The sequence below is a fragment of the Falco naumanni genome, chromosome 7, assembly GCF_017639655.2.
Source record: "Falco naumanni isolate bFalNau1 chromosome 7, bFalNau1.pat, whole genome shotgun sequence".
NCBI lineage: Eukaryota > Metazoa > Chordata > Aves > Falconiformes > Falconidae > Falco > Falco naumanni.
The window spans coordinates 30,060,123-30,087,760 of NC_054060.1; the positions used below are offsets into that span (position 1 = coordinate 30,060,123).

Sequence of the window (27,638 nt, forward strand, 5' to 3'; positions counted from 1 at the left end):
ATAATCAGTAGATGACAAACTCAGATTCTCAGCTTTGCATAACTGAAGACTCCTCTCTGGACATTTACATGAAATTTTGGACCACAGAAGGTGTGGAGAGATATGTTAGGCAGCTCAGAAGCAACCTTTCTTTTTCCTTTTTTTTTTTGTGGTCCCCTCAGTAGGGCAGTGTCCTGAGACACCAGAAGAAAGGAACTGAAGACGCAAGACATCATATGCCTATGAATTTTACGATACTTGGTCAAAGCTTACACACGTCCAGACCCAGCCTATAACTCCACATTACTTGAGTGCTGAACTACAGCGCCCGTCCCTCAAGCAGTCAAGAGCAGCCATCCCCACATATGCTCCTTGCAGCAGTTGGAGGCACAGCTGCTGTGTGCAGGGTCAGACCCAGGCACCTGGGCTATTTGTTTTGCTCTAACAACTCACTAACGAAGGGAGTCACATCACTGCTTCTCTACAAAAACATTCCTCAAGCAGTAAATGGAGCAAGCAAAGCTTGAAGTCTGTGGTAACCTTGAACAGCAACAAAAAAAAAAACAGCTAGCAGGAACAGCACGTATCACATCCCTCCACACAGAGGAGGCAAAGGGCAGTCACTCGGGCATCTGCAGCTTAAAGGGCATTTTTCTGAGAGCTAGTGACATGCTGAGTTTCAGATTCAACACCTGGAGAAGAAACAGATTCAGTCCCATCATGACGGATTTTGTCTCCTCTACATAAATGAGGAAGTAAAGACAGGGAATGAAGCTGCTTGCACATTGAACTGAAGCATATCTATTTGACAGGACTGATCCTACCAAAATCCTTGCCTGTGAAATCAAAACCACCCCTTTCTTCAGGACAATGTAGGAGAAAACTCTCCAATTTAAACCCCACATATTTACAGACCAAGCATAAAATCGGAGTCTGAAAAAGAATGCAGATTATGTAACACCAACGGTTTCATAGTCAGGGTAGACTAGATAATCTAAGAGGAAAAAAAAAGCTTCCTACTTAAGTTAGACTATGAAAGTCACAAGGAGATTAAGTAAATGTCCCCATTACAATTCATGCCTACAAAAGCAAAATGATGTCTTTAAAGTTTTCTGAACGCACAAAACTACTGAAGTCTGTAACTGAAATAATTCTTTTCTCAGCCATTTTTACAGGGAAGTTAACAGATCTGCACGCACCCCAGCCTGCTGAAATGGTACTGGTGAATAAACTTACACAGACAAATTTTTGTTATCGACTCCACCATAGCTAGCTAGCTATGGCCTTATTTTCCTAACTACCAACCAAAGAGATAAATATACTCTTGCGTCTACCACACCCGAGTTTAGGGCTGCACAATTCTATGAAACCAGTCTGCATCCAAGTTACGTGCTCAATTCAGCATTTTCACAACTGACAGCGGTACATTCTGCAGCACTTCAATCAAGCATTTGTTGCCATCACGAGGACAGCATATAAACGACTCAATGCCAGAAAAAATCCACGATACGCTTAGCTGACACAGGATTGCCACCTGGAGGATTACAGAAGCAAAAATGGATTCAGTCCCTCTCACTAAGATGTATAGCAGATGATTATTTTTTGCATTAAGTAGATGCAAGTTTCCCCTCTTCCCAACACAGCATGATTATGGATTTGGTTTTTAATAAGAAAACCTAGCATACACTAAAACAGGTAAATGTTCTTCAGGATTTCCCAAAAAGTCTGCAAATCCAGCATACCCATACTTTCTTCTGTGTCGCAAATTACATCATGGCCACTCTACATAATTTAAAGTTATCAGTGAATTAGTGCTATCTAGAAATCTGCATCACAAGTATGAGGAATTTTGCTGACATTAACATTACTTTTACTTTTCAGAACCTAGCACTTTCATTTCAATTTTAGTGTGTGCATTACTACAGGAACCCATTTCAGGACTGTTCGAGGCTGCACTGTACTTTATGTCAGGATTTGGCCTATCAATACATCCTACATGGAAACTAATTAATAACTACCAATTAATAACAAACCCACCACTCCTTCCACTTCTGCATTATTCAAAAATACAGAAGAACCCTTTATTGTATGTAACAACTGACCAGCCAAAGACACAGAACTGATACAAACACAGAGCTCATCCTCTTTACCAAACTATCTCACTAGCACTGTGACAGTAATTATCCACCTTAAAAAGTTCTAGAGGAAAAAAAAGCACAGATCAATGGCTAGTAAGCTTAGCTGAAATTTTATGGAAGCTTTTTCCTCCCTGTACCTAGTCCCTCTCTTCTTTCCAGTTTGCTGACCTTTTTTTTTTTTTTTTTGGAAACTTTCCATTTTCACAAACTCCAAAAGGCTGAAATACTTATATCAAGGCAAACTACAGTCAACTTCTGCGCTTAAGGTCAATGTAGTTCACGCTCCATGATGTGAAAACATAAAGAGGTTTTTTAGGATAAAGTAGCATATACAAAATATTTCAGTAAGCTTCCACAGGCACACCTGAAAAATTGAGCATACCGCAGCTTTACTAAAGAGGAAGATACATTAAATTTGTCAAAGGACACTGCAGAGTTAAGAGTACACATTCAGCAATCATGGCAGTGCAAATGGGTCACTGTAGTAAGTTGCTTATAATTTACTTGCAACGAAAGAATTGTATGAGAAGGAAGAAACTTTTCCTTGATACTCTAATATTTGAAGCAGCCTATAATATAAATGTTGTGGCGCCTCCGAAACCAGAAGTTTTAACAAACACTCGGTGTGTTAAGGGCTACTAGTTCACAACTTTCCTTTCTCCTTATGAGCAAAAGCTAACAACTTTCCGCAAGAAACATTCTTCCCGACAGCCTCAAATCAGTATCTTGCAAACTCATACACATTTGGAGATGGAGGTCCTAATTTATGTCATGCTGTACAAGAGCCATGAGCTATATGTGGTCCTGACTCAGTGCTGAAATTGGACTAATGCTGTCAATGCCCGCTGCAGCCTCCCATCCACGCAACTATGACTATATATTTGTGACTGACCTAAAACCTCCTGACTTAGTCACTGAGTAAGAGTAAGGTAAAAGACTAATTCACATCTGTTACTGTAAATCTCAAATAACAAATGCCAGCTTAGCATTGAAAGAAGAGAACAGGCATTTTTAATTTAATTACATATTTTTTAACCAAAACCCACCAAAAAAAATAGAAATTCCAAGCAATCAACCATAAAACAGTAAATCTGTTTCAAGACAGTCACACTGTTCAGTCTCACACAGACACACCAGTGATGTTCACCCACCTCAGACCCCAAAGGCAGGGTGAGTCCCGTGGGGCAAGAATCCCACTTCAGTGGCCAGGCTACTCCATAACCCTCCTAGTGAGGCTTTCCATGACGTGCATTTAAGGATGAAGTATCCTGTAGGTCTTATCTGGAGTTGATAAATGCCCCTAGCTCCACCAACTTGTCTTCTCCACCCCACAGTTCTGTTGCCTCAGCCTGCAGAGGCTGCATTTCATTATGCTAACCTTCAGTTTTCACCTTGCTTTCCAGAGGGAAAACAGTGTACAGAGCAACGCTGCCCATCCCTCTCCTCTCTGCCCAGTTTCAGACAAACCTCAGAGGGCAACAGAGGTCTCAAAACTACAGGGATACTATTGGTTTTGTAAAGATAGACAGCTGGTTGGGGAAGACACATGCTAATTAAGAGTTAGCTAAACACTTCTGAAAAATAATCCCGATTTTTTACTAGAAATGTGACCCTGAACTGTGTAGCAGGATGGGGCAGCTGCAGCCCAGGGCACTGAGCACCTTTGTGGGTCCAGGGATGGGCTGAAGCCAGGCAGGATGTCAGCCTGCACGTGGGGGTCAGGATCAGGCCCAGCAAGGGGAACCACATCAGACACGGCCCTGAGACAGGTGGACAGGGCCATAGGGATAGGGATGAGGCCAGGTGGGACACAGGCCTGGCTTGGCAGGACCCATGGCCAGGCAGGGCAGGGCTGTGGAGTGCTGAAGACCAGCTCTGCTGCAGAATCACTGGGGCAGGGGCTCATGTCCCTGAGGGTCTGACATGGGGTCTTGGGCCATGGGCAGGGTTGGGGGAGCCCCAGCGAGAAGCCGGTCACGGACAGCAAGGGACAGCAGTGCCTGGCAAAGCAGCCAGCTCTCCTGCCACCAGACCGCACGCAGAGATACCCCTCACCTCAAAGGGTAGGTTTCCAGATTGCCTTATGGTTTGTGCCCAAGAAGCTTATCAGATGCTGTTTTTCTCAACTTACTACCAAGCATTTAAAGGCAATTTCTAGAACAGCAGCAGCTGAGCTTCTCCACGTACAACATGTTTCAGGATCACAAGCTCGGTATGCCTCGTGGTGCCATTTTCTCATGCTGTGTTTTCTGTTATGCCTTCCAGCTTGCTGCTGCACTGCCTGCACATCAGCTTTCTCAGGTGGGGCTGTTTTCTTCTTCTTTGATTAGTGTCAGAAGCCCTAGACTTCCATTTTCTCATCTTCTTTAAACAAAAACCTGAAGAGACATCTGGACTATCAATGTTTGCTCCATGTTCAGCTTTCCTCCTCTCACTCTCTTCAGCTTTGTACTTGTTTCTTCTCCTGTCAGCCTCAGGGAAACTACTTGTAAAAACAGTTTCTCCCAACAACTACCACAAGACAGGCGGGGCTCCCACCCAGGCACAGTGAAAGAGTGATCAGAGAATTCACCGTCTTCAAACATGGCACACAACTCACAACTTCCCTTTCTACAAAAGCAGCAGCCATCAAACGAGTGCAGACTGGCAAAGGGCTCGGAACTCAGTCTTCCAGGATGCAATTACAGTGTAATGGAGAGGGAGAAACATAGCTCACTCTTAGACCCTGTATCGCGGTTCTTCATGCTGGGAGGTGTTCAAATGTTACGATCGATAGGAGCCGGTTAAGAACTTATGTATGAAGAAAAAAACACCCACAAGATGCATTCATTCCAATCAGCAGAATGAGGAATTTTAATTCAAATGCTCTCAAATTTGACAAGTAGTCACAAAGAACAACCTCTTTCAGCTAGTTTGAGATGGTCTGAGCTGGCTATCAATTATAAGGTGGATAGTTACTCTTCAAAACTAGACTCAGCTAGGAAAAGCACAGGCCTCAAACACTTTCTGTGCAATTAGCAGATTTCCTTGAAGCTCAAATATGCATAACAACCCTTTTCCACTCATATCTGACTTACCCAGGGTCAAATTAGTTAGGCTCAGAAACTCAATTTCAACGCAGGGCCTTCACAGGCTTCAAGAGAATAACACACCTAGTTAAGTGTTGAGGCTGGACTGTGACCACTTGCAACAGAATTGAATTATAACTAACTGGACCAGTACAGGGCCTATTAAAGCTTTCACTAGCTTGTGCTTTGTGAGGACTTTCCTCTCAGAAGATCAATAGAAAGACACACAGTAAGCCCCTTCTAGAGCACGAAGAGGGTACTCCCTTGCAAGTGAAAGAACTTACCAGCTTGTGACCCAGCAAGTCACAGGTGCCTCACAAGAAGAGATGACCTGCCACTCCCCAAGACAGACAGCATTAAAAGGAATTATGCGATTGGGATCAGGCTAGCCTGCAATCATATCTGGCATTTCCATCAAGAACATGCTAACAAAGACACCTGTCTCAGCATACCACCACCAGTGAAGTCATGCCCATCTCCAAAGGGCATCTCATCAGGACTGGGGTGGCCTAGCTCCCCCTTTGTGTATTTCTGTAAGACCACTATGCTCTTTTATATGCCCCAACTACCACCAGGGAAGATGTCATGGTCCTTATTACAAAGTACTGCATACACAACTTTATAAACCTTACTCTAAATAAGTCTTCACCTTGCAGTCTGGATTTCTGGACACTTTATCAGACTCTCACAACTGTAAATGTGGCTACTACCTACTTCTCACAAGGAGGTCAGAAGAATTAGCTAAGCATTTTCAAGAGCGGGAACATATCTATATAATTGTTGAAGTCAAGAGGAGTTTTGTGCTCACCGCTTTCCAAAACACAAGCTGAAAAAAAAAACCACAAAACCCCAGTATTAATTCATAGGGACACCTACTAAACTTTGCGCTGCAAAACCATAGCCCTCTGATTCTTGGACCGGTTTTAAAAGAATGGTCAAAGCCCTCAAAAGCAGCTCTCTCGAGCTCAAAGAACATGATCTTCCTCTGAAGACTCAAAAGAGCAGCTGTGCCAAAGGTCAAAAAACTATCTAGTCCAGTATCCCACCCCTGAACGGTGAAGTCTGTTAATATACCTGCCTACAAGTGAACACAAAACATAGTAGGAAAGCTTGTCACAATAGTTCTTTCATATAATTTCCCAGAGTCTAAAGATCTGTGGCTCAAAGATTTCCTGAACCAGAAATAATAGCTTTTTTTTTTAATGGCTGTGACACATTTTTATTCCATTTGCTCAATCCTTTTCCAACTCATGTAAACTTTTAACATCCACAATTTAAGATTCACAATTTCATTTATTTTTTTTCAGGGGGTAGAGGCACGACACACGACAGACACAGCACAACATGACACCCAACAAAAAAACAAAACCCCCCCTAACGCTTCTGAACTTCCTACGTGCTACCTTTAAAATAAGCCAGCTGCTAGATTTCTCAGTGCTCCCTGGTTTTTGCATTGTGTGATACTGAACAATTGCTCATCCTTACCACGCTATTCCACTGTATTTACAGACCTCTACTACGTCCCCATTCAATCATCTTTTCCAGTCTGAAGAGGCTGAGTCTATTCATTCATTCTGAGATGCTCTTCAAGAAGCACTCCTCTTAATCACCCCATCTTTCTCTCCTGATCTTTTTTTTTTCCCAGTTCTGTTAGAGATTTTCTTGAGGAAGGGGAAGAAAAGAGATGAACACACTAGAACTGCACACAGCATTTAAATTGCAGATAGTGCTGAGGATTCCTAACAGTATACATACATGCTGTCATATTCTTTTCCTGATAACTTCTAACATTCCCCTCACCACTCTGTTTTTTTTTGTACTGCAAATGAACGTTGAGCTGAACGTTTTTACAGAATTATCCATTAAGACCTAGGGATCTCCTTCCCAAGTTATGCTAGCCAGTCCAGATACTACCATCCCATATGTGGAAGAAAGGAACAATCCTAACTCTCACTGCAACTCTTGATCCCACCTGCTATCCTACTACCCAGCTACTAAGAGCAACAGGTCTTTCTACAGTCTTTAATAACCCAAATAACTTAGTGTTGCCAGAAAACCTTTAACTCGCCATTCACTTGTTTTCCAGATCATCAGTTCAGATTCTATTGAACTTCACTGGCATCTCCTTCAGGAGACTTATTATTTATTTGTAGTCTACATTTCTTACAATTTGAGTAGTTACTCTGTAAGGACCCTCCCTTATTCACTACAGCTCAGATTCTTTAAAAGCTTCTGGTGAAAGATCTTGCTGACCTCCCTTCGCAGATCCAGCAATCTGCTTGGTCCACTTACTGACTTCTTTAGAAAGCTCCAAAAGATCCACAAGGCACGCCACTTTGCCAAAAAAACATTCTTCCCCCCTATTTACCTGTACAGCCACCTATTTTGCCCGTCACTGCTTCTACCCTTTTGCCCAACAAACTCGTAGCCTGCATTTACCCCAACCTTCATGCAGTAGCAAAGCAAGATCTCTCCCTCATATCCATGCACAAACCCACACTTTCTCAGCACACCAATGCTCGGTTGTTAAAATAGTCAAAACAGAAAGAAACAAGACTCACACACCTGCACTGGAAAACACTGGCTACACCAAACTTCTCTGTGAAAGAAATCAGTGTTGAGGTTGTGGCTTCCTACACTAGGCACACTGATAGATGAATGAAAATATCGCCTGGGAAAACTTAAGTGTGGCCTCACACATTCTTTCAACCCTGAGAGAACAAAAGAAGGGGTTTCCCATGTTTTACAGTGAGGTTGCTGGGCTTATTAGCAAGGACTTGGCATGATCTAGACAGGCCACTTCAATACAGAAAAGCGCAGGAGACCCTTCCTTCCTTCAGCAAACAAATTCAGAATCTTGCATCCTTTACATGCAGCTTGGCAAAACAAAAAGGTTTGCTAGATGTACCAAGAAGTCAGTAACAGTATCTCCATGTTTTCTACTCCCTTTTGCCTCTTTATTATGAAGATGAAAAATTACGAATAAAGGCATCTATAACTATTCAACATATATTAGCACACAAATAGAAGCCCTCATGGATCTTTGAAGGGTTTGGGGAATCTCGTTGCACAGCCAGGAGCTCTGAACTCCATAGACACCAAGAGTCCCATTCAACTCCCAGCTCTGCAACAGAGAACCTGGCAACCCTCACACTTTGCAAAACCTGGACAACAATCTGAGTCACCCAGCCCTACTGACCAGGGGCCAGGGTCTCAAGAACAATAGCCTGGGCACCTCTGACACTGCAAATGCTCCACACATCACTGCCCGTGATGACCAGACTGCAGTCCGAGGAGCCTCAGCCCAAGGCATTTCATACACAGGGGATCCCTCAGAACCACACACCTAAAGAGTCAACAAAGACGACAGGAAAAAAAGTGTTAAAATCAGGTAACTTCAATGGAAACCTGCTTACTTAATCAGAAGTCGCTGAAAGCTATAGCTTACTAGCCAGTGCTGCTTTCAGCAAGTACATGTTTTCTGACTTAAAAGAAATATACGTTCCATTGGAAATTCTCCAGCCAGCACAACACTCAGATACAAATCCTGTCTTGCTTACACAGGAAAGGGCTTTTCTCCCTGCTCCCAAGGGCTTAAATCAGTGTCATAAGTTTAAGATGACAAGCACACATCATGAAGACACTGTTACTGCAGCACAAATACATCTCTTCAGATTAGCTTGCATCACTCAGTTTAAGTCAAGTAAAAAAAAAATATTTACAATAGAAGCATCTGTTTTGAAACAAAGAATTATACCAGCATAAAACAACCATATCCAAATTTCCCTAAAATATTTACTATGTGAACAGGGCCCCACACTCATCCTTGCAGTAACTTAGCAACTTGTTTTGAAAGTCCTGTTCTATTGTTTCTACAAACAACACTTCACCAAAATACATACGTTAATGCACATGGGGACTTGCTAGACTAGAAGATCACAGTATGAACGTACAGCGAAGCCCCTGCAATCACACCTTGTGCCAGCCAGATACAGCCACCATAAGCATGCAAGAATGTGCTCCGATTATGTTTTTGCTTTTACACACCCACCTGTCCTCATGGTGCTTATCTGTCTTCACAGATGCTAGAATTACTTTTCAGAGTAACATATGACAGGTAACTAACTAGCTATACAAGATCAAAGGATTAATGCACTAGCCATCAAAAAAAGATTAACCAACAGCAGCATCTCAGGACTTGCACAAAAGGGAAAGGGTCCCTTAAAGGAACTTAAGAAAGTACTGTGCAATTCATCCAGAAGAAGAAGCAGCCTTAGTATGGTGCACTTATCTCTTTTCCTTTTGACATTTTTTTCATAGGAAAAAGGCATCCCAAAATCCGCTCTAGCTTGCATGCCATCTGTCCTGCATAATTTTGGGTGGGAGAGAAAAAGCAGTATAAGCCCTTAAAAATGTGGTCTCCACATCACTACAGGAAAAAGCGAAGGATACAAGAACTGCTCACAAGCTATAAAAAAGAGGCAATGCCAGCACTCTGAGTCGGAAGACAGGAATGCCATTAGACAAATCCTAGCCTACAGTAAACTCCCAAACTCCAGTATGCAGTGCTGCCCTCTCCACACACAACTGCTCTTTCCCCACAGCCATACAGTCCATCAGCCCCCTTGTTTCACTGCTAAGCTCCTTCCCATGCTCCTTATATTTCTTCCTCCTTATATGCATTCCCCACAACCGCTTTCCTTCCCTTCCAAACACCGAGTCCTCTTCACATGGCCTTTTTCCAAGTACACAGGCCTTATCGTCCAGGGCATTCACACAAACACCCCAACCCATCTAGGTCACAGAAGCAGACTCTTGACCCTTCAGATCCAGCCTGTTTCTCCTCCATCACACTGCCTCTGTGCCTCCCCATACTCCCCCTACTCAAACACCCAACTCACCTGTCCTCTACCCCAAATTTGATATACCTTCCCATTCCCTGTGCACCCAGTCCTTCCACTCTGAGGCCAGCAGCATGGGAGCTCCAGTCCCTCAGGCACTTACTCCTGTCACACACAGAGCATCTCTCCCACCTCGCACATCTTTCCCCCCCTCCCCCCCCATGCTCCGTTTCGGTCTCACCTTGCACCACCTGTCTCCCATTTCCACCTTGTGCAGCACCAGCATCTCCCACAGGCACCACCCCATCCCTCCCTGGTACAACACACTTTCCCACGCACTCTGTGCCCCACAGCGCCCTGCACAGCACCCTGTCGCCGGGCACCCACCCTGCACCCCCTTTGCAGAGCACCCTTTTCCCTATACACTGTCCCCACGCCCAGTACCCGTACCCCCCGCGCCACCCCTAAACCTGCCCTCCGGCACAGCATCCTCACCCCCTGCACCGTCCCCGTCCCCCGCAGCCCCTACAGTACCGTCCCCGTCCCCCGCACCCCCTACAGCACCGTCCCCCTCACGCCACGTCCCTGGCCCCCACCGCTCCTTCCCCTGTCCCCTCAACGATCTCTCTCCATACACCGCTCCTTATTCCCCTCACACCTTCACCCCACACACCGGCCCGTGTCCCCCGTGTCCCCCGGCCGCCCCTCCTCACGCACCGGCCCGTGTCCCCCGGACCCTCCGGCCGCCCCTCCCCACGCACCGGCCCGCGTCCCCCGGCCACCCTTCCCCACGCCCCGGCCCCTGGCCCCCGGCCCCCGCCACACCCCCCCGGCCCGGCGCACGTGCGGCCCGCCCCGGCCCGGCGGCGCTCACCATCCAGCGACACAAACTGCCCCACGGCGGAGGAGCCGCCGCCGCTGTTCTCCACGAACTGCACCTCGGAGACGATGATGTTGTCCTCCAGCACCGAGCCGCAGCCCGTGCACACCGCGTCCCCGCGCGCCGCGTCCACCTCGATCTCCGAGCAGCCGCAAGCGGCGCACACCCGCCCGCCCGGCATCCTGACTAGCGCCCCGGGCCGGGCCCCGGCCCGCCGCTGCCTCCCTGCCGCTACCGCCGGCCGGCCGGCGCGGTGCAGCACGGCCTCGGCGCAGGCCTCTCTCGCCTGGACCGGCAGGGGGAGGAGCGCGGCGGCAGCCGGCCCCGCCCGCTCTCGCGAGACTTCGTCTGCCGCGCCCCGCCCCTCCGCAGCGGCCCCCGCCTCACTGCCGGCAGCGGGCCCGCCCCTGCCCCGCCCCCTGTCTGTCAGAGAGCGGCGGCGGCTCCCCGGCCCGGCCCGGGCCGCTTCTCGCCGCGGGGCTCCCTCCCGCACCCCCAGATAAACGGCCGCGAACCGCACCTGGCCGCTACCGCGCTCCGGGCGTGACCGCGACGACTGCGGTGGACACCGGTTAACGCGGCCAGACCGGGCACCGGAGCGGGGCCCAAAGGCTCGGAGCGGGCTCCCAAAGGCCAGGCCGGGAGCTCCGGCCCGGCGGGCCCTCGCTTGCCCCCACGGCGGGGAGGGCCGTCAGGGAGCCGCGGCCCGGGCAGCGCTGGGCTCCTGAGGGGGAGGGGGGGCCGTGGGGAAGCGGGGATGGCTGGGGAGGCGCTGCCCAGCGGGAGCGCGGTGTTTGCGGCGCCATGGCAGTGCGGTGCTGCCGCGGGGAGCGTCCGCCAGCGCCTCTGCTGCAAAACCGGGCCCGCGGCCTCTCGGGGTCAGCGGTGCCAGTGTAGAACACCAGGATTCCCAGAACATTTCCCCAGTATTCAGTCATTTCCCCCCAGACTTCTTACCTAACCTCGTGTGAGTTAATAAATTCACACCATGGTTTCTGAGTGATACAGGTGAGAACGCCTCTGTTCTGCCGATCGTTGTCCTTCTGGTTTAGGTGGTTCGACTTTAACAAACGAGGTCTGCACTGCGGCTGAATGTTACATTATTTCTGACACCCTGTAATAATTAAAAGTTGTGTAAAAATACATGGCATACAGTGAAAAACATGGCCCTCATGGTTTCAACTTCTGTAGGCTAATTCCTGCGTTCCCTGAAAATAAAACTGGGGCTACAACACTGATACTTGCGTTTCAAGAATATAATATTTGTTTCAAAATGCTTCAAAAATTATTTCATCAATCAAACATAATCGATCATTCTGTAATACTTAGATAAAAGTTTTGTGTGGCATAATGAATGGGTTTCAGTAAAGCACTTTGAGTTCTGCATAACAAAGGTGACATATCATTGAGGTCTAGTGCTTTGTAACTCTCTGGGTTATTAGTTGCTGAGTCAAAGAACTCAGTTTTCATGCAAGAAAGTTATTGCTCACTTTAGCGCTCAACCCACATGTAGTAAATTCATGCGCCATGCCACAGATGGGAAGGAAACTAAGCAGAAAAGGAGGTGGATGTCTGTATAGACTTCAGTCTGTCAGCTTTTGAAATACACGAGTCAGTTAATGCAGAAGCAGAAATGTTCACCTTACAAATTCCCTGTCAGTGTCTGTGTTCCACCAAATGACTCAGATGCAGCCACGTATCCCACACAGATCTACAAACTGACCAGAGGCATGGTACAAAATGACTTGCTGAGGCTCATTTAGAGGCAAGTAAATGTGTAAAAAATTAAATAAGTAAAAAAAAAAAAAAAATGGGGCACATAGTAAAGCTATGTTCCATTCAGAAAGTTGAGTATCTCATAGTCATGACATTACATCATATGCCTAAAAATTTGCATATTCTGGGCTTTTGCAAAAGGAAAATGGCAATACCATAATGGAGATTGTGCCACTATATACACAGTTTGGCTTCTTTCTTATTGTCCTTTTTATTCTGTTCTCAGAGACAATTTGTGAAAATTGGAACTTTGGGGTTTTTCAGATTCCTTCCACTTCTGAAAGTTTGCATCCTTCCTGAAGTTCCTCCTACTGCGAGTGATGTAATGAGTGCCAGAGCAGCCAAGCATGATCTCACAAAATTATACACTGTGTAGATAATATCAGGGGAAATGATACCCTGATAAACCAATATTTTAGCAATAATAGGAGGAGAAAAAATCATGAAATAAATTATTTTCCTCTCTCAGCAAAGTCCCTTGAGTATCAGAAGATTTTAATCAACACCTGTCAACCCAGATCAGCTGCAACGTCGTATACAGTGCTCCTGACAGAGGCTAGCACAGGCACAAGAAATCGTGCAGCAAGCAGTTTTGAAATATCTTTCAGTTAAAAAGTTTCTTCTTGACTCACTTAGAGACTAATGTAGTCCTGATCCATGAGGACTTAAGTTTTACATCCCTTCCAAAATTCTTGGTGTTTTGGTTGGTTTAAGCGGTACAAGTCTCTCCTGGGAATCCCAAACAAGTTTGGAGGTTTTCACTTTGAATGTGAGCAGCAGAGGGCCCTAGTGAGAGTAAAATATACAGCCGCTGGGAAAAAAACCCTCATTTAATGTCATGTTGAAGAAGGACGTGTGTTTTAATTTTCATCTTCTTACAAGGTGAGGTTAGTGCTGATAAGAGAAGATGGGTTTCCAGTCCTGAAGAGTGAAGCCCTTGGCCTCCCACTCATGAAAGCTTTCTTATACAATACCCCATAAATATTTCAAACATTTCTGCAGGACCATTTCCTACCAGCCAAAATGAAAGTCGCTTTCACCTCTGCAAGATCTTTGTCTCCTGCTTGCAAGAGGGTTAACTTTTTGTGATTTAAGAAAAAGAAAACACACACACAACCATTTTTTTTTTTTGACCAATACCATCCAGCCTGCTGAATGAATAACCCATAACTCAGTTCACTTAGGCTAACAAAATTTACCTTTTTGTGAATTGTCTGAAGCCCGACAAGAAGACCTGATCGATTAAAAATTTGTGTTGACAAAACTACGTTCCCTGCAATATTTTGCCCTTTTGGTTAAGAGGAGGAAAGGACCCGTTTTCCATTTCACCTGCTCTCTCATATTTCATACCTCCTATTTTCACTCCTAAGTGTGACAAAAAGCGGTGATCAGGATGTCTGTTAGCCCAGACCAACAGATTTCCTTCCTGCTGTGTCTCCAGGAACCCCGAATGTAATTCACCCGTGGGTGTGCATTTGACATTCAGTTGTTGAGGTTTCAAAGAGAAGAACTGTTCTCGTTTGCTTGAAAAGCAGATTTTTTTTTTCTACTGCCCATACAACAGTAGGAAGAACACAAATGAGTTGCACAAATTCAGACTGGAGTGCAAGGGAATCCCACTCTGCTCCTGTGAATGTGAACAGCACAACAATGAATATATTAGAGCAAGATGATGACACATTACTATACTTCCACAAGAGAGGGATCCTCTTCTATAAATACAATGATTCGAAGCAGATGCTTAAGTGTCATATGACAGAAAAGCCAGAGACTCTCTGGCTTTGTGGTTGTAGCTCACCTTCCTCCCCACACACCAGCCTGTGGAACAAATAACTTTCAGTTAGAGGCACAAATTCAATCCCTTGATCCGATCAGCTGCTGTGAGCATCTTCATCTCTCTGGCATTTCAGCTGGAATTGCTCCTCTTAAAATCAGACCTAAAAGTGTTGATGAAGTCTCCTATGCACATAACGTGGGACAAAACACAGGCAGAGGAAGCCTTCTATGGGTTTGGACTGTCCAAGGTAAGGCATAAACTGTGCATTCAACCTGCAGATTTGCACATGGATTCTTTGGCTATGAAGTCATAGGCATATTAGATAGAGGGGGGAACAAAGGATTTGGAAATGGATTAACCTTATAAGGTGATAGCAAGTGGGTATTTTTTGCCTGTGCCAGTCCAAACGCACTTGGCTACACTAGTGGTGAACACTAGGGGGCACCCAAGGAAAAAGAAATCGTCGAGGAGCTGCCACATTCCAGCAGCTTAGCCTGATTTTCCATCTGTTTTCCTTTGGTGTTTTGGTTGGGGTATCTTTGGGGGGTGGTTTGCGGGTTTTTTGGTGGTGGTGGCGGTGGGTGAGAGGGTTGGGGGATTGTTGGGGGGGGGGGGGGGGTCCCCATCTTTTCATGGCATTCATCAATAAAATGTAGTTTTAAAAGCTTTGGGAAGAACATTCCGCGAAGAAAAGGCTTTGGGATCTATTACGCAGTAAACCAGCTTAGCAAACACTTGAACGTATCTCTGTGCAATCACATCCCTGCTGTTCAGAGACAGCACTTTGCAGCTAAGCCTTGATCCCTAAGTGTCAGAGACCACATGGCTTTCCCGGGTACCATCCCAGGGTCCGTGCCTGGTCCGTACGATTCTTAGTACATGAGGACAGCAGAAAGCACAAATACTGTAGCTTAGAAAATCCACCCAGAAATTAGCAGAGGGAAAGTCCAAGGATATTGAGTACAAAGATCCAGAAGCCACAGCCAGTTGAGGAAGTCTCTCATCAGCAAATCACTGGAAGCTGTGAGCAGCTACTCCGTGCTGAACATCTCCCACTGCCAGCACACCACTTGAAGATGCACAGCTGAACAGTGAGTGCTTTCAGGAGGGATGTAAGCAAGGTAAAAATAGATGTGGCCTCCTAGTTTCTAGCAATCTGCAACTTAAGGATTTAATCAGATGAAGGCTCATAGACACTAGCAGACTTTTTATCTATCCGTTTGTTTAATCAGTTTTTGATCTGTGTATGCTTTCAAGATCCATACTGTCCAGTGGTTTGGGTGTATTGCAGTTTAGTTGGGTAGCAAGTGAAAAAGTTTAAAAATAGCCTAAACATTTCAGTTTATCCTGAGTTCTTGTGCTATAATGAGTGGCAAATAGGTGCTCCCATCATATCTCTTTCATGTCAGTCCAGATTTTTTATACCTGTTTTACAGCTTCTGTCAATCAGGATCACTTCACAAGAGCAACTTGTCCCCCAGATAACTAGTGCAATGCTAATCAGTCACAGTCTGAACACAGAATAATCTGTTCAGGGAAGTCATTTAAGTAGAAACCCTTTTTTAATGAAGCACTGGTTATATTCTGTGCTGAACAACTGAAGGCCTCCATCACTTGAGAGTGTAAGCACAGGCAAATATTCCAGTGAAAACACAACTCTGCTTGTCTGCAGCTCTTGTATTCTGAGACTTGTGCATTCAAACATTAATGAATTCATCACTTACCATCAGAGAACCATTCCAGGCAGCCAACTGCCTTTTTAAGCAGCTGTCTGTGTACCTAGAAATTGAACTGCAATGAGGAAATAGTGGAAGGTGTCCCTGCCCATGGCAGGAGGGTTGCAACTAGATGATTTTTAAGGTCCCTTCTAAGCAAACCATTCTATGATACTATGATTCTATGAAATGCCTGTTTACAAGTGCCATTTTTGGGCGCATACTTGATAAGTGGATACTTTGGTGCAAATACATCTTCTATATAGACTGAAACTGAAGCTTTCATTAAGTGTAAATATTCATGTACAAGGGAAAAAAAACCAGGGACATTACACTGGATGGATCTGCACACACAAATGCAGAAGCAAATCATACCTCTTATTGATAGTTCCCTTTTTTTCTTTCAAATTTGGAACAAACCAAAAATTCAGATCAGCACGTGGGAACCTGTAGAAGCACATCAAAAAGTAAATACGAGTCTTCTTTAGTTTTGATTAATAAGTTTGGAAAAGTAGTTGCATAATAGTGGATTATCTGCTTAGCATCAAGGTAAATTCAATGCAGTTAAAAAATAATGCTATAAACTATGTCTGTAAAGTACCTAAGATAGTGTTGGCCATTTACAAATTATACCTAACAAGTCATAAATAGGATTAGGAGAAAAGATTGCCTCTTAAACAGGAGTTTGCTAGCTACGTTAGAGCAGGGTATTAAAAATCCTGCTGTTAACCAGGCAGTGTTAATAATCCAAACTCTCTTTATTGGCATTTCATAGGCAGAAGTCTGCCGTAATCAGAATGACTGTGCTAGCATCAAAGAAGAACATGCCAGGTAAGTGTTATTTAAGACCATGAAACGTCGGTGTGTCAACATAGTCTCAAAAGTGTGTATTTATGTATGATAATGTCATGACTCCTTTGGCCATCAGGGACCCCCTTCGGACAGAAACCTGCAGAGGTAAGAGAGAACATTGCTGCAGCCGCACGCAAGCCTCTGCCTTGGCCAGTGCAAAAGAAAGTCTGGAAGCAGGGTAAGGAATATGGCATCCTCCTTCACACAGCCCGTTAGCACCAGGAAAAGGTACAATGGAGCACGCAGCTTGGCTGAGTATGGGTTGGCCTGTGGGTGAGGCCAGTTCTCTCCCATTTGGGTCCTAGAAGACATCAAAGAATTATCCTTCCAGTGAGCTGTGTGTCATTGCCTACTTTTCTGCCCAGAGAGTCCCATTACCTCAAATATGCCAAAATTAACCCATTGCTAAAGAAACCATCAGTCAATACTACAAGTTGTCCACTATCTAAAGCTATGAGCAGGCTAAATAAAAACAACACTAGACTTTAGAGAAGCCAGAGCATAATCCTTTCCTGTTGCCAGAAAATTTGCAGGAATTTGGCAGGTTTCCTAGTTTGAATTAGTTGAATAAATTAGATGCCTAACATTTTTCAGAGGGCAGCCATAAAAAATGCTTGGACTAAATCAAGCTATTTCATACTGGTACTTTGAGTTAGCCTAAATTAGAAAAAAAAAATCATTTCAATAATTTAAATATTTTCTTTAAGTGTGAAATTATCAAAAGGGTAAAATCTGCCACAATTTTCAAAATAGACATTTATAGTCAATTTACATCTCAGAAAGTGCTTTTTTTTTTTTTAATTAAAAAATAGTTTAAGGAAAAATTCTAGGGCTGTGCAAGCCACATCTTTCCTTCCCCACTCTCACCCCAAGGTAGGAAGTCTCTTTTACACCTCCAGAAGCAAAACAGGATCTATCCCCAAAGCAGTACATCTTGCCATTTCTTCAGAAAAAAGGCCACATCAGTAGTGCAAAGGGGGAATGCTGTCACCATGGGCATGCCAATCTCTGCTTTACTCAGAAAGGGCTGGGGTCACCTCTCTCTCCTGTATTTTACAGTGCACCCTCGTAGATGGGAACTGGGAACCGCAGCATTGATGGCCTGGAAATTAGCACTGCCCTGGGACGATGGGTTGGTTCATATATCTTAGCTCTCTGTTTCAAGGCACTGCAAACTCAAGACCACCACCTGTCACCATTAAAATCACAATTTTGAGTTCTTCTTCCCCATCTCATGGGATAAACACGGGGTTTTTTCAGTAAATTAAAATTGGGAATCTAATATAACAATATGCCAGTAAAATCTGGAGCCTTTGGCTTGCCCTTCCATTGTCTGTGCTTCAATCAGTCAGCTCACACCAAGATTATAAAAAACCTGACCCAGGAGTTTACAGTCTGAAGCCCAAATTGAACAGAGCAGTCAGCAGATTATGTATTCCACTGAACAATGAGGTCTTCAGTCCCTTTTTGAACCAGATTTCACTACATGAGTTATGGCTGTATCATATTGCTGAGAATTACACAAAACCATTATTTTTTATATGAGTACAACGGACAACAATGTCAATAATGCAAGTTGTTAGTAAAGTGTGTATATTAATAGCAGCATGAGAAACATTTCAGAGAGCTCCAAGCATGTTCAATTCCACACCCATATGCATGCAGCATTTCAGAAGATGTTAAGCTTAACTACTAAATGATTTCCGTTGGAAGGGAAAGCTAGAAGAGGTTGTTCCCATACATATTTTGCTTATGATATCTTACATATGTAGAGCCTCTACTGAAAGGGACTTTATATATAATGTGAGTAGAAAGGATGACCAAAAAAGAATAAAATTAAAGTTTTGGCATTTCTAACAAGTATCCTGTCATCCCATCATAGTCTATCCCATACTAAACAGTAACAGTAGAACTTTCTTCCTAATAAAGCTTTAGAGCTACTACCGTGACTTCTCACCCGTGCCACAGAAATGCTATCCAGATGACCAAAGACTTTGTAATGAAGCAAGCTGCAACAAATATCCAGCTGAAACAGCAATTTAGTGGGCTTAGAGCAAAAACAAACTGTCCTTGTGGCACATAAAATTACGAATAGCCTTTCCCAATATATACTGTGACTAATAATCATCAGCCTGTACAACAATGTACAACAATGACATTTTAGCCACTCCCTCTGTGGTCACCTTTCATTTGCAGCCATCGTGTCTGCTAAAAACAGGATGAGAAACTGCAGTTAAAAAGTGAGATGCTATCAGCTTTCCCAGACAGAGCAGGTTGGGAAAGATGAGAAAGAGAAAACTTCCTCTCAGCTTCAAGGAATAAATGAGCAACTAATAAACATTCTAATTTAATAAGTGCACATATCCTGCTAACAAATTTTCTTTTGAGTAACAGAACTGAAAGGTTGTTGTGGTGTTTTGGTTTTGTTTGGCTTTGGTTTTTTTCAAGGAGTAAATCCCACAATTAAATTACAGGAATAATGAAAAAAAAAATGAGCGATGTCTACATAGAGTTTGAGCTGGGAAATCACAAGGCAAATGTTCTTTTTCCAGTCCAGAAATACAATCCTAACTTGCTGATTTAGATTCCTTCCACACCATTTTTCACTCAGTTCTACTGCAAACAGCACTGGCCTGGGTTGACAACTCTTTTGAAAAGCCCATGAACCTTGAACAGGGTTGCTGAAATCCTGCGTTTCTGCTACAACATGCCTGGCAGTTCAGACAGAGCTGATGTAACTGGCGTCAGATATATATTCTCCACGTCAGCAGAGCTCTTGCTTTCCTTGACTGACATGGGGGGATGCTGACATGCAGCATCGACAAGGTGACTAAAGGAGCATGGCTTACCCTGGGTCCCTTGCATGTCTTCACCAGCCCAATCCAATCCATCAAATCCCATGGCTTGAAGGTGAGACCTCAGCCAAACTCCTCTGCAGATGAGCTCATAGCACAGATACCTGTGGTACCACGCCATGCCCTCTTTCCCTCTGCGTGACTGCCCTCCTGCACCAGCATCCATATCCACCACGATGGCTACCTCTGCCCTCTGGGGTCTCAGAGAGAAAGCCTGGGTGGAGAGGTGTCATCTAACTCCATGCAGTTCCACTGAGTAGCTCATACATTGTTTTCAACCTGTATTTGCCACAAGACCATGACCCATCAGAGTCTCCCCGTGTCCATAACACTGCTACTTTGGCCTTTCACTGAAACATAATCCCACCTATTTGACATTTCCTTCAGGCTGTAAGAGGCTTTGCATTATCTCTGTATTAGAAAAGGCGCTTGAGGGACCCAAATGACAAAAACTAGCCGGTCCTGAAGGAGCTCTGGAAAAGCAGTGCAGCTCTAACATCAGGATGTTAGCAGATAGAGCACCCTCCAGCTGTGGGTTCATCAAAAAATTCATCAAAACGGGAATCTTCATGTAAACAAATGACTGCTTGTGGGTTCTTCCAGCCCAGCAGGCCAGAACAGTTAAATATGCGCTATCTCAGCATTCCAGCAACTATTAGAAATACCTACAGAGGTTTCAATCATGCTTAATAATTAAAAGCAAGGGAGGGAGTTTCAGGTAATTTGTTAATCAACAGGTGCTAAAGGAATATGACCAGATTCCGCAGAGGCAAAGTCTGGCAGGACAGCCAGTTTTTTTCCATGACACATACTAGAAAGCACAGAAACACAATCAGCAAGATTATTTCCTTGCTTCAAGATTCAATATTTTAACAAGTGAGTCACCGATACAAGCTTCAGATATTCCTATGCTAAAACTAGAGTATAAGTCATGAGTATAAAATCCAGTCTTGCCCCATAAGCTGCCTGTGACAGATTTTTCCAAATACTGACCTAGAGTATGTCTGGTATGTTCAGACTGATGTAAGAAGTCTGGATTTTATACTCATGATCCCAATTTATCAGCAGATAAATGTCATTCAAATGAACTTGTCTCAGTGCTGATTTCAAGAATTAAGGAAAATTCAGAAACAGAAAAACTTTGCTGGTCCATTAGCTGAAGAAGCCAAATCTCATCAGAAGTACATGCTCCCATTGCTTTAGTAAAGGGAAAACATGGTTTTGTCAGACTGAATCTCAGTACACAATGAAGAGTTCATGACAGAAATTGTTAGAAATTGAAAGAAAAGCTTTCATTAGTACATGCAAGCAGAAGTGTAGAAAAGAGCTGTTATGGGTGCTCTAATGACTAAGACAAGGGTCTGGGATACAGGAAAACTGGATATAATTGCAGGGTCTGACACAAACTTTCTTTATGACCTTGGATACTTGGATACTTAGATACTGCTGGCCCCAAGTTATCTAGCTATACAATGGAGATATGGTTATTTACAGTCTCTTACTCTTTTTTTGATTGGATCTCCTATATTGTTACATGCAGATATAGACCCAGAGAGAGATTTCTTGATTGTGAAGGAAGGGAATGATGAGGTTGAAGAATCCACTCAAAGATGAATATGAGCTGATCCAAGAAACAAGGAAAGCACAGACTTGGCAAGTTTAGGGGCTAAAGAAGAGGCTTCATCCACACAGATGGCATGATGGTGAGCTGGTGGGACAGGGACTGCTGTTGAGCTGTCAGGAGCATTAGCACTGTGCAGAGAAAAGACCTGCCTGCGAGGAAAGCACTTTTACCAGGCAAAGCCACATCTGACAGCATGGCACTGCGGCTGATGTGCTGGAAAGGCACAGAGGGCAGGGAGAGAAGGGGAAAGTTTTTAAGAGAACTCACATCAAGGAGATAACTGATGAACGCAGAAGCCCACAGACCTTTCAGCAAACAGATCGAAAATGACAGTAGGGGGCATCTAAATATACAACCAGGTTCTCAGGCCTGGCCCATACTGAAGAGATTTGTCAGACTAGCCTTCTCCATCATGATTGCAAAAGAATCATGCTCATAGCCCTGACAGCTAAAGCCTCGTACTGATAGTGTTACATGAGCCAAGCAGCCTCTGACACTCTACGTCCCTTCATGCAAAGCGCTGGAATCAGACCTACTGTTCAAAGCACTTTCCTGTGGATATAAGCTGTGTTTCTGCTAGGAGGGTTTGCCAAAACAGTTATACTGGTAAAGCGGCTAAGGTTGTCAAAGCCAAAGTCGTCTCCTTTTACTTCAAATCAGAGCTACACCGATCTGCACCAGAGAAACAGCTGGCTCTGAAACCAAAATAGCTCATTAGTCAAGGGCATATTCCAAGGCTTGAATCATCTTTAGCAAAGGAAAGGGACTCAGTGTCAGTAAGTTTGACAGGGGACATGGGAAAGGCTAACTGACCTTTATGGAGAATGTCAGCACAGGGAACCAACGCTTAATCCTCAAAAAGCCCTGAGGTATCACTCTGGCTGGTGCCAGGAAATTTGTGTCCCTCTGGACAGGCAGGCATGCTTACCAATAGAGCATGCAGATCCAGATGCTATGTGTGCCCCGATTATTGCATAATATTATCAAATAACATTTTTTAAAACCTTTAAAATGCCTTGGTCAAACAAATTAAGCTTCCTTTTTCAGTGGTTAGCCAAAAGACCAGCTCATTTTTTTATGTAAATATATAACTAATGAGTATGTTGAATCTGCTCTCTCCCTGTATCACCTCTTTCCTGAGGAAAGTAAAATGGTATGTTGCTGGACACAATTTCCCTTTTGCCAAACTAGAATACCACCACTGGAGCATGAATGGAGTGAGTTGAGGAATTTGCTAAGCATGGGATATCTCAGAAAAGTAACTATAAGAAGCACGGTGCTAACAGCTTTGCCTTGTAAGGATGAGAAGCTCTTGACATGCATAGGTCTCTGAAATTCCTATAAACCTACTGTATTCCTTGTAAAACATTTTTAATTGTCTTGGCAAAACCACTAAGCCTTTATGAGGATGCCTTTGTGACTTGCCTTTTTGAGCGTCATCTCCCTCTTTCTGCTTCTTTTCCAGTTAAGAGCAAGCAAGAATTACCCAGTTCTCTGGGATATACTGCTGTCGCCACTGGACAGTCTGCCACTGATGGGGGCCAGCTCTTGCATTTTGCTCACCACTACAAACGGCATTGCATTGAGAATTAATGATGTTATGAAGGGTGCTACAGTTGTGTGAGTATAAATAAACGCAGTGCTAGTAAAAGACACTCAAGGATAAATAGCAAAGGTACTGCATTTTGCGAGACCAAAAATAACTTCATGCTGTGCACGGAAAGTACCTTCTGCTGGCTGTCGTGTACCTGCTGTTACCAGCCAGGGTTCTTGTCTTCCTCTGAAAGGCAAAAAGCATGTGTGACTTCAAAAGCCATGGGACTTTTCTCTGTCCCTCCAAGACAGTGACACTGAGAAGCTGGGACCTACTTGTACCTACACTGTGAGTAACAGTGCTCCACCTCCAAAACTTGTCTACGTTCTGTGCCTCTATTCTACCTGTACAGAGCTGTAAAGATCCCAAGCAAATACCAGCACCCATATGGGCTCTTCTCTTCCTCTCCCACCCTTGCAGCCACGGGGTCTCTTCAGCAGCTGCCTCTCGCAGGGCCCCATTTGGAGGGTTCAGCCATGCCCTGTGCCCCCAGAGGAGGCTTACAGTTGGCAAAAATGAACTTAAACATACAAATGGCTGATGTCATTGAGAAGCAGAGGCATTACAGAAAGATTTGGGCTGAGCCAAGTGGCATATTTTGCCTGAAGGTATCTCACCAGTTTGGGTGAGAAGGTCTGGGGGTGCTTGGGAAAGTGAGGGGAGAGAAGGATGCAACAGGTCTGAAATGCCCGTGTTTTGTTGCAGTGGGTGGCTTCAGCGAGAGCCAGGGGTCAGGTCTGCAAATTGGACCAATTAAATACGATTTAATCCTAGACTAATGGGTACTGAAAGAGTCACACTCCTGGCATGTAACTCCATTGATATTAATTCTTTAGGGACGAGCTTGGCTTAGATGATATGTCAGATGAGAACGTGAAACCACAGAAAAGTATTCTGTCTAAATGCAATATAAGGACAAGTTTCTGATCTTCAATGTAACTGACAAAGACATCTAGAACTCATTGGAAAGGTAAAACAATTGTTTTGGCATTAATAATGGTGTTTGTAAATGTCTTCTTAATACTTGAATTCCATTCTTTCACATGACGAAGTTAGTATTCCACTGCTTCCTTTTTTCTTTGTTTATTCTGTTTTAAATTAGAGCATTATGGGGAAATCCAAAACTCGGAGCCAATTTGTCTGTTTGTTCTCACTCGATAACTCTTTTGCTCTCCTGGGTACAGTGATGTTTATTTTTAAAGGAATCTTTCAGTGATCTTTGCTAAAAATAAAAAATAAAAAAAATGAAGAGACAATTCTTTTCCTGCACTGCTTATTGTATCACATGTAAGCCCATTTAAGCAGTAAATGACTCTTGATATTAAGGCTAGATTCATGGTTTTTTACCTGGCTTTCTGCTTTGCTACCAACCTTCTGCTCAGTGTTGTACATCAGTTTTCACTTCTTTGAAGAGAATATCCCCTCTTGAGTGGTATTCTAGTCACAACAGTCAGATGTTGTTATGATGTGCAGAGAAGGTCTAAAACTAAAAAAGAAAATAGTTCTACTCATACCAAGTGGACAGGAACACAGCAATCAAGCCTGGTTTGGAAATGAATACTTAGTATTGCATAGAAACCTATTATTTTAATGCATATATGCTCTCAGCAAGGTTTCTGATATTTCCATAGTCACACAACTTCTGCTGGAAGATTATACATGGGACTGACATTTGGACTTTCATCAACCAGTAATGCAGACTCAACATCAAGGACTACTGTTCCCAGAGATGACATGAATTGTCTACTTAATTGTTAACAGGCACATGCAACTTTGTCCTGTTCGCTTACTGCAAAGTTAAGCTCAGTGTTTGCATGGTTTTGCTCCCCAAGATTTCATCATCCACAGAGAGGTTTCAGAAATTTTGAATTTTGCTCCAGGACATTCATGGCTCCATGTAGTCAGTCAGCAGGGGACAGAGTGTCTCGCTTGTTGAGATACAGTCTGATGCTTATGGGCCTGGAAAATCTGCTCATGCTTCCAACCATAAGTCTCCAGAGGATTAAGTATCCTCCAAGGCAGCCCTTCTAAAATAGTGTTAAAATAAGGAATGCTAACATGTCCAAAACAGTGATTAAACATAAATTAAACCTGAAGTACTTATGGTAGCCTTTCTGTGGATGTGAACCTGCTGAACCAGCAGCTGTGCAACATCTGAAGAAACAGCTGTTCAGAAACAAGGTAAAAGCATCAACAAGAAAGCCAAGGTCTTCTTGGGGTATGTTTGCACTGTGCACTGAAGGTGTGCACATTGCAAGCTCCTAGGATGGGTACCAAGAGCTGTGAAGATACAGTAGCATAGGTGCCAGTCCACCCTAGCAACCTGAATATGTGCCCAGGGTTCTCAGAGAGCTTGTCTGCTGGTGCCTAATCCATGGCAAGACCTTCTTGCACTCTGCTGCTATTGTAACCTCTGCCAGCTCGGTGAAACAAGAACAGATGCATGATCAGCTGCCACAGTTGCTTACACTGATGTCAACACAGTCTCAGGTCTCAGCCTACCCGGGACTCTTGAGAATGATCTGTTAGGGACTCATGAAGTCTTTGGAGAGTGTGACACCAACACCTTGAGCATTAGGACGTTCAAGACAGGAAGTCCTGGAGTACCTGCAGCACACCTAAAGGGTGACAGATCAGAGTGGAGCAGCAGAGAGCACTGTTTAAACCCCACTAAACCTCATGACCACCAGCTAGAGACTTTCCTGGCAGCTGCAGTCCCTGTGCCACCACTATTACCCTCTCCTCCAGATTTCCACGACTCATGGGCCATTTGGGGGCTGTATGGCATTTAGGCCACGCTACATTTGATGTTGCACAATTTAAGGCACATTTCCAGGGGATCTTCAGTATATATTCAGATGCTTACTGAGAATCATAGAAAAAAATAGGTTGGAAAGGACTTCTGCAGGACTGTCATGCAATCTTGTGTTTAATGAAACAGAAGGTTTCTCAAGGCCTCATCTAGCTGAGTTTTGAGTGCCTCCAAGAACAGAAATTGCACACACTTTCTGGGCAACTTGCTTTAGTACCTGACAGCCCTCATTATGAAGAGTTTTCTTCCTTATTCCTAGCTGGATGGCATCCCATCTAGTCCCATGGATTTGTGTATATCCAGTTTACTTAAGTGACATCAGCATCACCCTCTTTAACTGTGGGTAGTACCTCTCTCTTCCAAACTATTAGATGCGGATGCCTGGGAGAAGACTCTGCCAGTGAAGACTGAGGCAAATAAAAAGTCTGAGAAACTCAGAGGCTTGTGTGTCTTTCATCACTAGATCACCTGCCCTATTCAGCAGCAGACCCGTATTTTCTTGGTCTTCTTTTCACTACTAATGTACCTGTAGAAGCCCTTCCTGTTGCTTTTCACAGCATCACCAGTTATCACCTCGAGCCCAGCTTTGGCTTTCTTAATCCCATCCCTGCATGCCTGTGTAGTTCTACACTGCTCCTTGATTGCCTGTCCCTTCTTTCCCCTACTACATGTTTTCTTTTTATGTTTGAGCTCAACCAGTAGTTGTCTGTACACCCAAGCTGGCCTCATGCACTGCCTGCTTAGCCTTCTGCATAACTGCATGGACCATTCTTCAGCTTTGAGGAGATGTTCCTTGAAGATCACCTAACCCTCTACATCCCTTCACTCTTCACAGCAATATCCCAAGGGAAGCTGCTTGCTAGTTCCCTGAACAAGCCAAAGTCTACTCTCCTAAACCTAGGGTCATTCTTCTGCCACTCACCTTTCTCTGCTTTCTCATGATCTTAAAATCTACACCTGTTGGTCTCTCCAAAGCTGCCACTGACCATCACAACCCCAACCACCTCTTCCTTGTTTGTGAGCAGCAAATCAATCAGAGCATCTCCCTACTCAGCCTGTCCAGCACCTGTGTCAAGAAATTGTCCCCGACCCACTCCAGAAATCTGGATTGCTTGTGCCCGACTGTGTTTCCTGCCCAGCAGATTTCAAGTCAGTCAGTGCATCTTATAAAAGCCAGGGCTTGGAACAGTGACCCTTCTTCCACTTGTCTAGAGAAGGCTTCATCTCCTTGGTCGTCTTGACCAGGTGATCTGTAGCAGATGCTTACTACCATGATGTTACCTGTGTTGGCCTTCCCTCTGATCCTGGCCCATAAGCTCCTGACAAGCCCATCACACAGTCCATAGCAGACCTCTCTGTGCAGAGCATAACCCTCCTGTGCATCTCACCTTCCTCCTTCAAAAGAGCGCATATCCATCCAGCACAGCACTTCAGCTGTTGGAGCTCTTATAGCTTCTAAGTACAAAGAAGCAATGGGTGGGTCAATCCCCTGCCTATCCAGGTCTGCAATACTGTGTCTCCCGATCCAATCAATATAGAGATCTGGGCACTGTCTTGAGATGACTTGCTATGAACACCTAAATTAGACGGTGCACCTTCGGCTCTTGATTATTATGCTACAAAAGGCTAATAACAGCCTTAGGACAAGTCTTTAATCCACAATCCCTACACATCCCATTATAATCAGAAACACGTCATGCATGCTCTTCTGGGATCAGTAGAAAGAA

At 44.4% G+C, this 27,638-nt stretch overlaps 1 protein-coding gene across 2 annotated transcripts in view; it reads right to left on the minus strand.

Annotated features, from left to right (window-relative positions):
- Nucleotides 1-11,196, minus strand: part of BRF1 (BRF1 RNA polymerase III transcription initiation factor subunit) — a 175,684-nt gene extending 164,488 nt beyond the window's left edge. The window contains exons 1-2 of one of the 2 annotated variants that reach the window (XM_040602551.1): nucleotides 10,901-10,967; nucleotides 8,385-8,531 (exon numbers count right to left, since the gene is read on the minus strand). Coding sequence is in view for 1 of the 2 variants with exons in the window: in XM_040602549.1 (XP_040458483.1) it covers nucleotides 10,901-11,087 (187 nt within the window). In the remaining variant the exon portion in view is untranslated. Of the gene's footprint in view, nucleotides 1-8,384; nucleotides 8,532-10,900 lie in introns of both variants that reach the window. The other variant, XM_040602549.1, reaches the window with a different exon arrangement.
- Nucleotides 11,197-27,638: the final 16,442 nt, after the last annotated feature.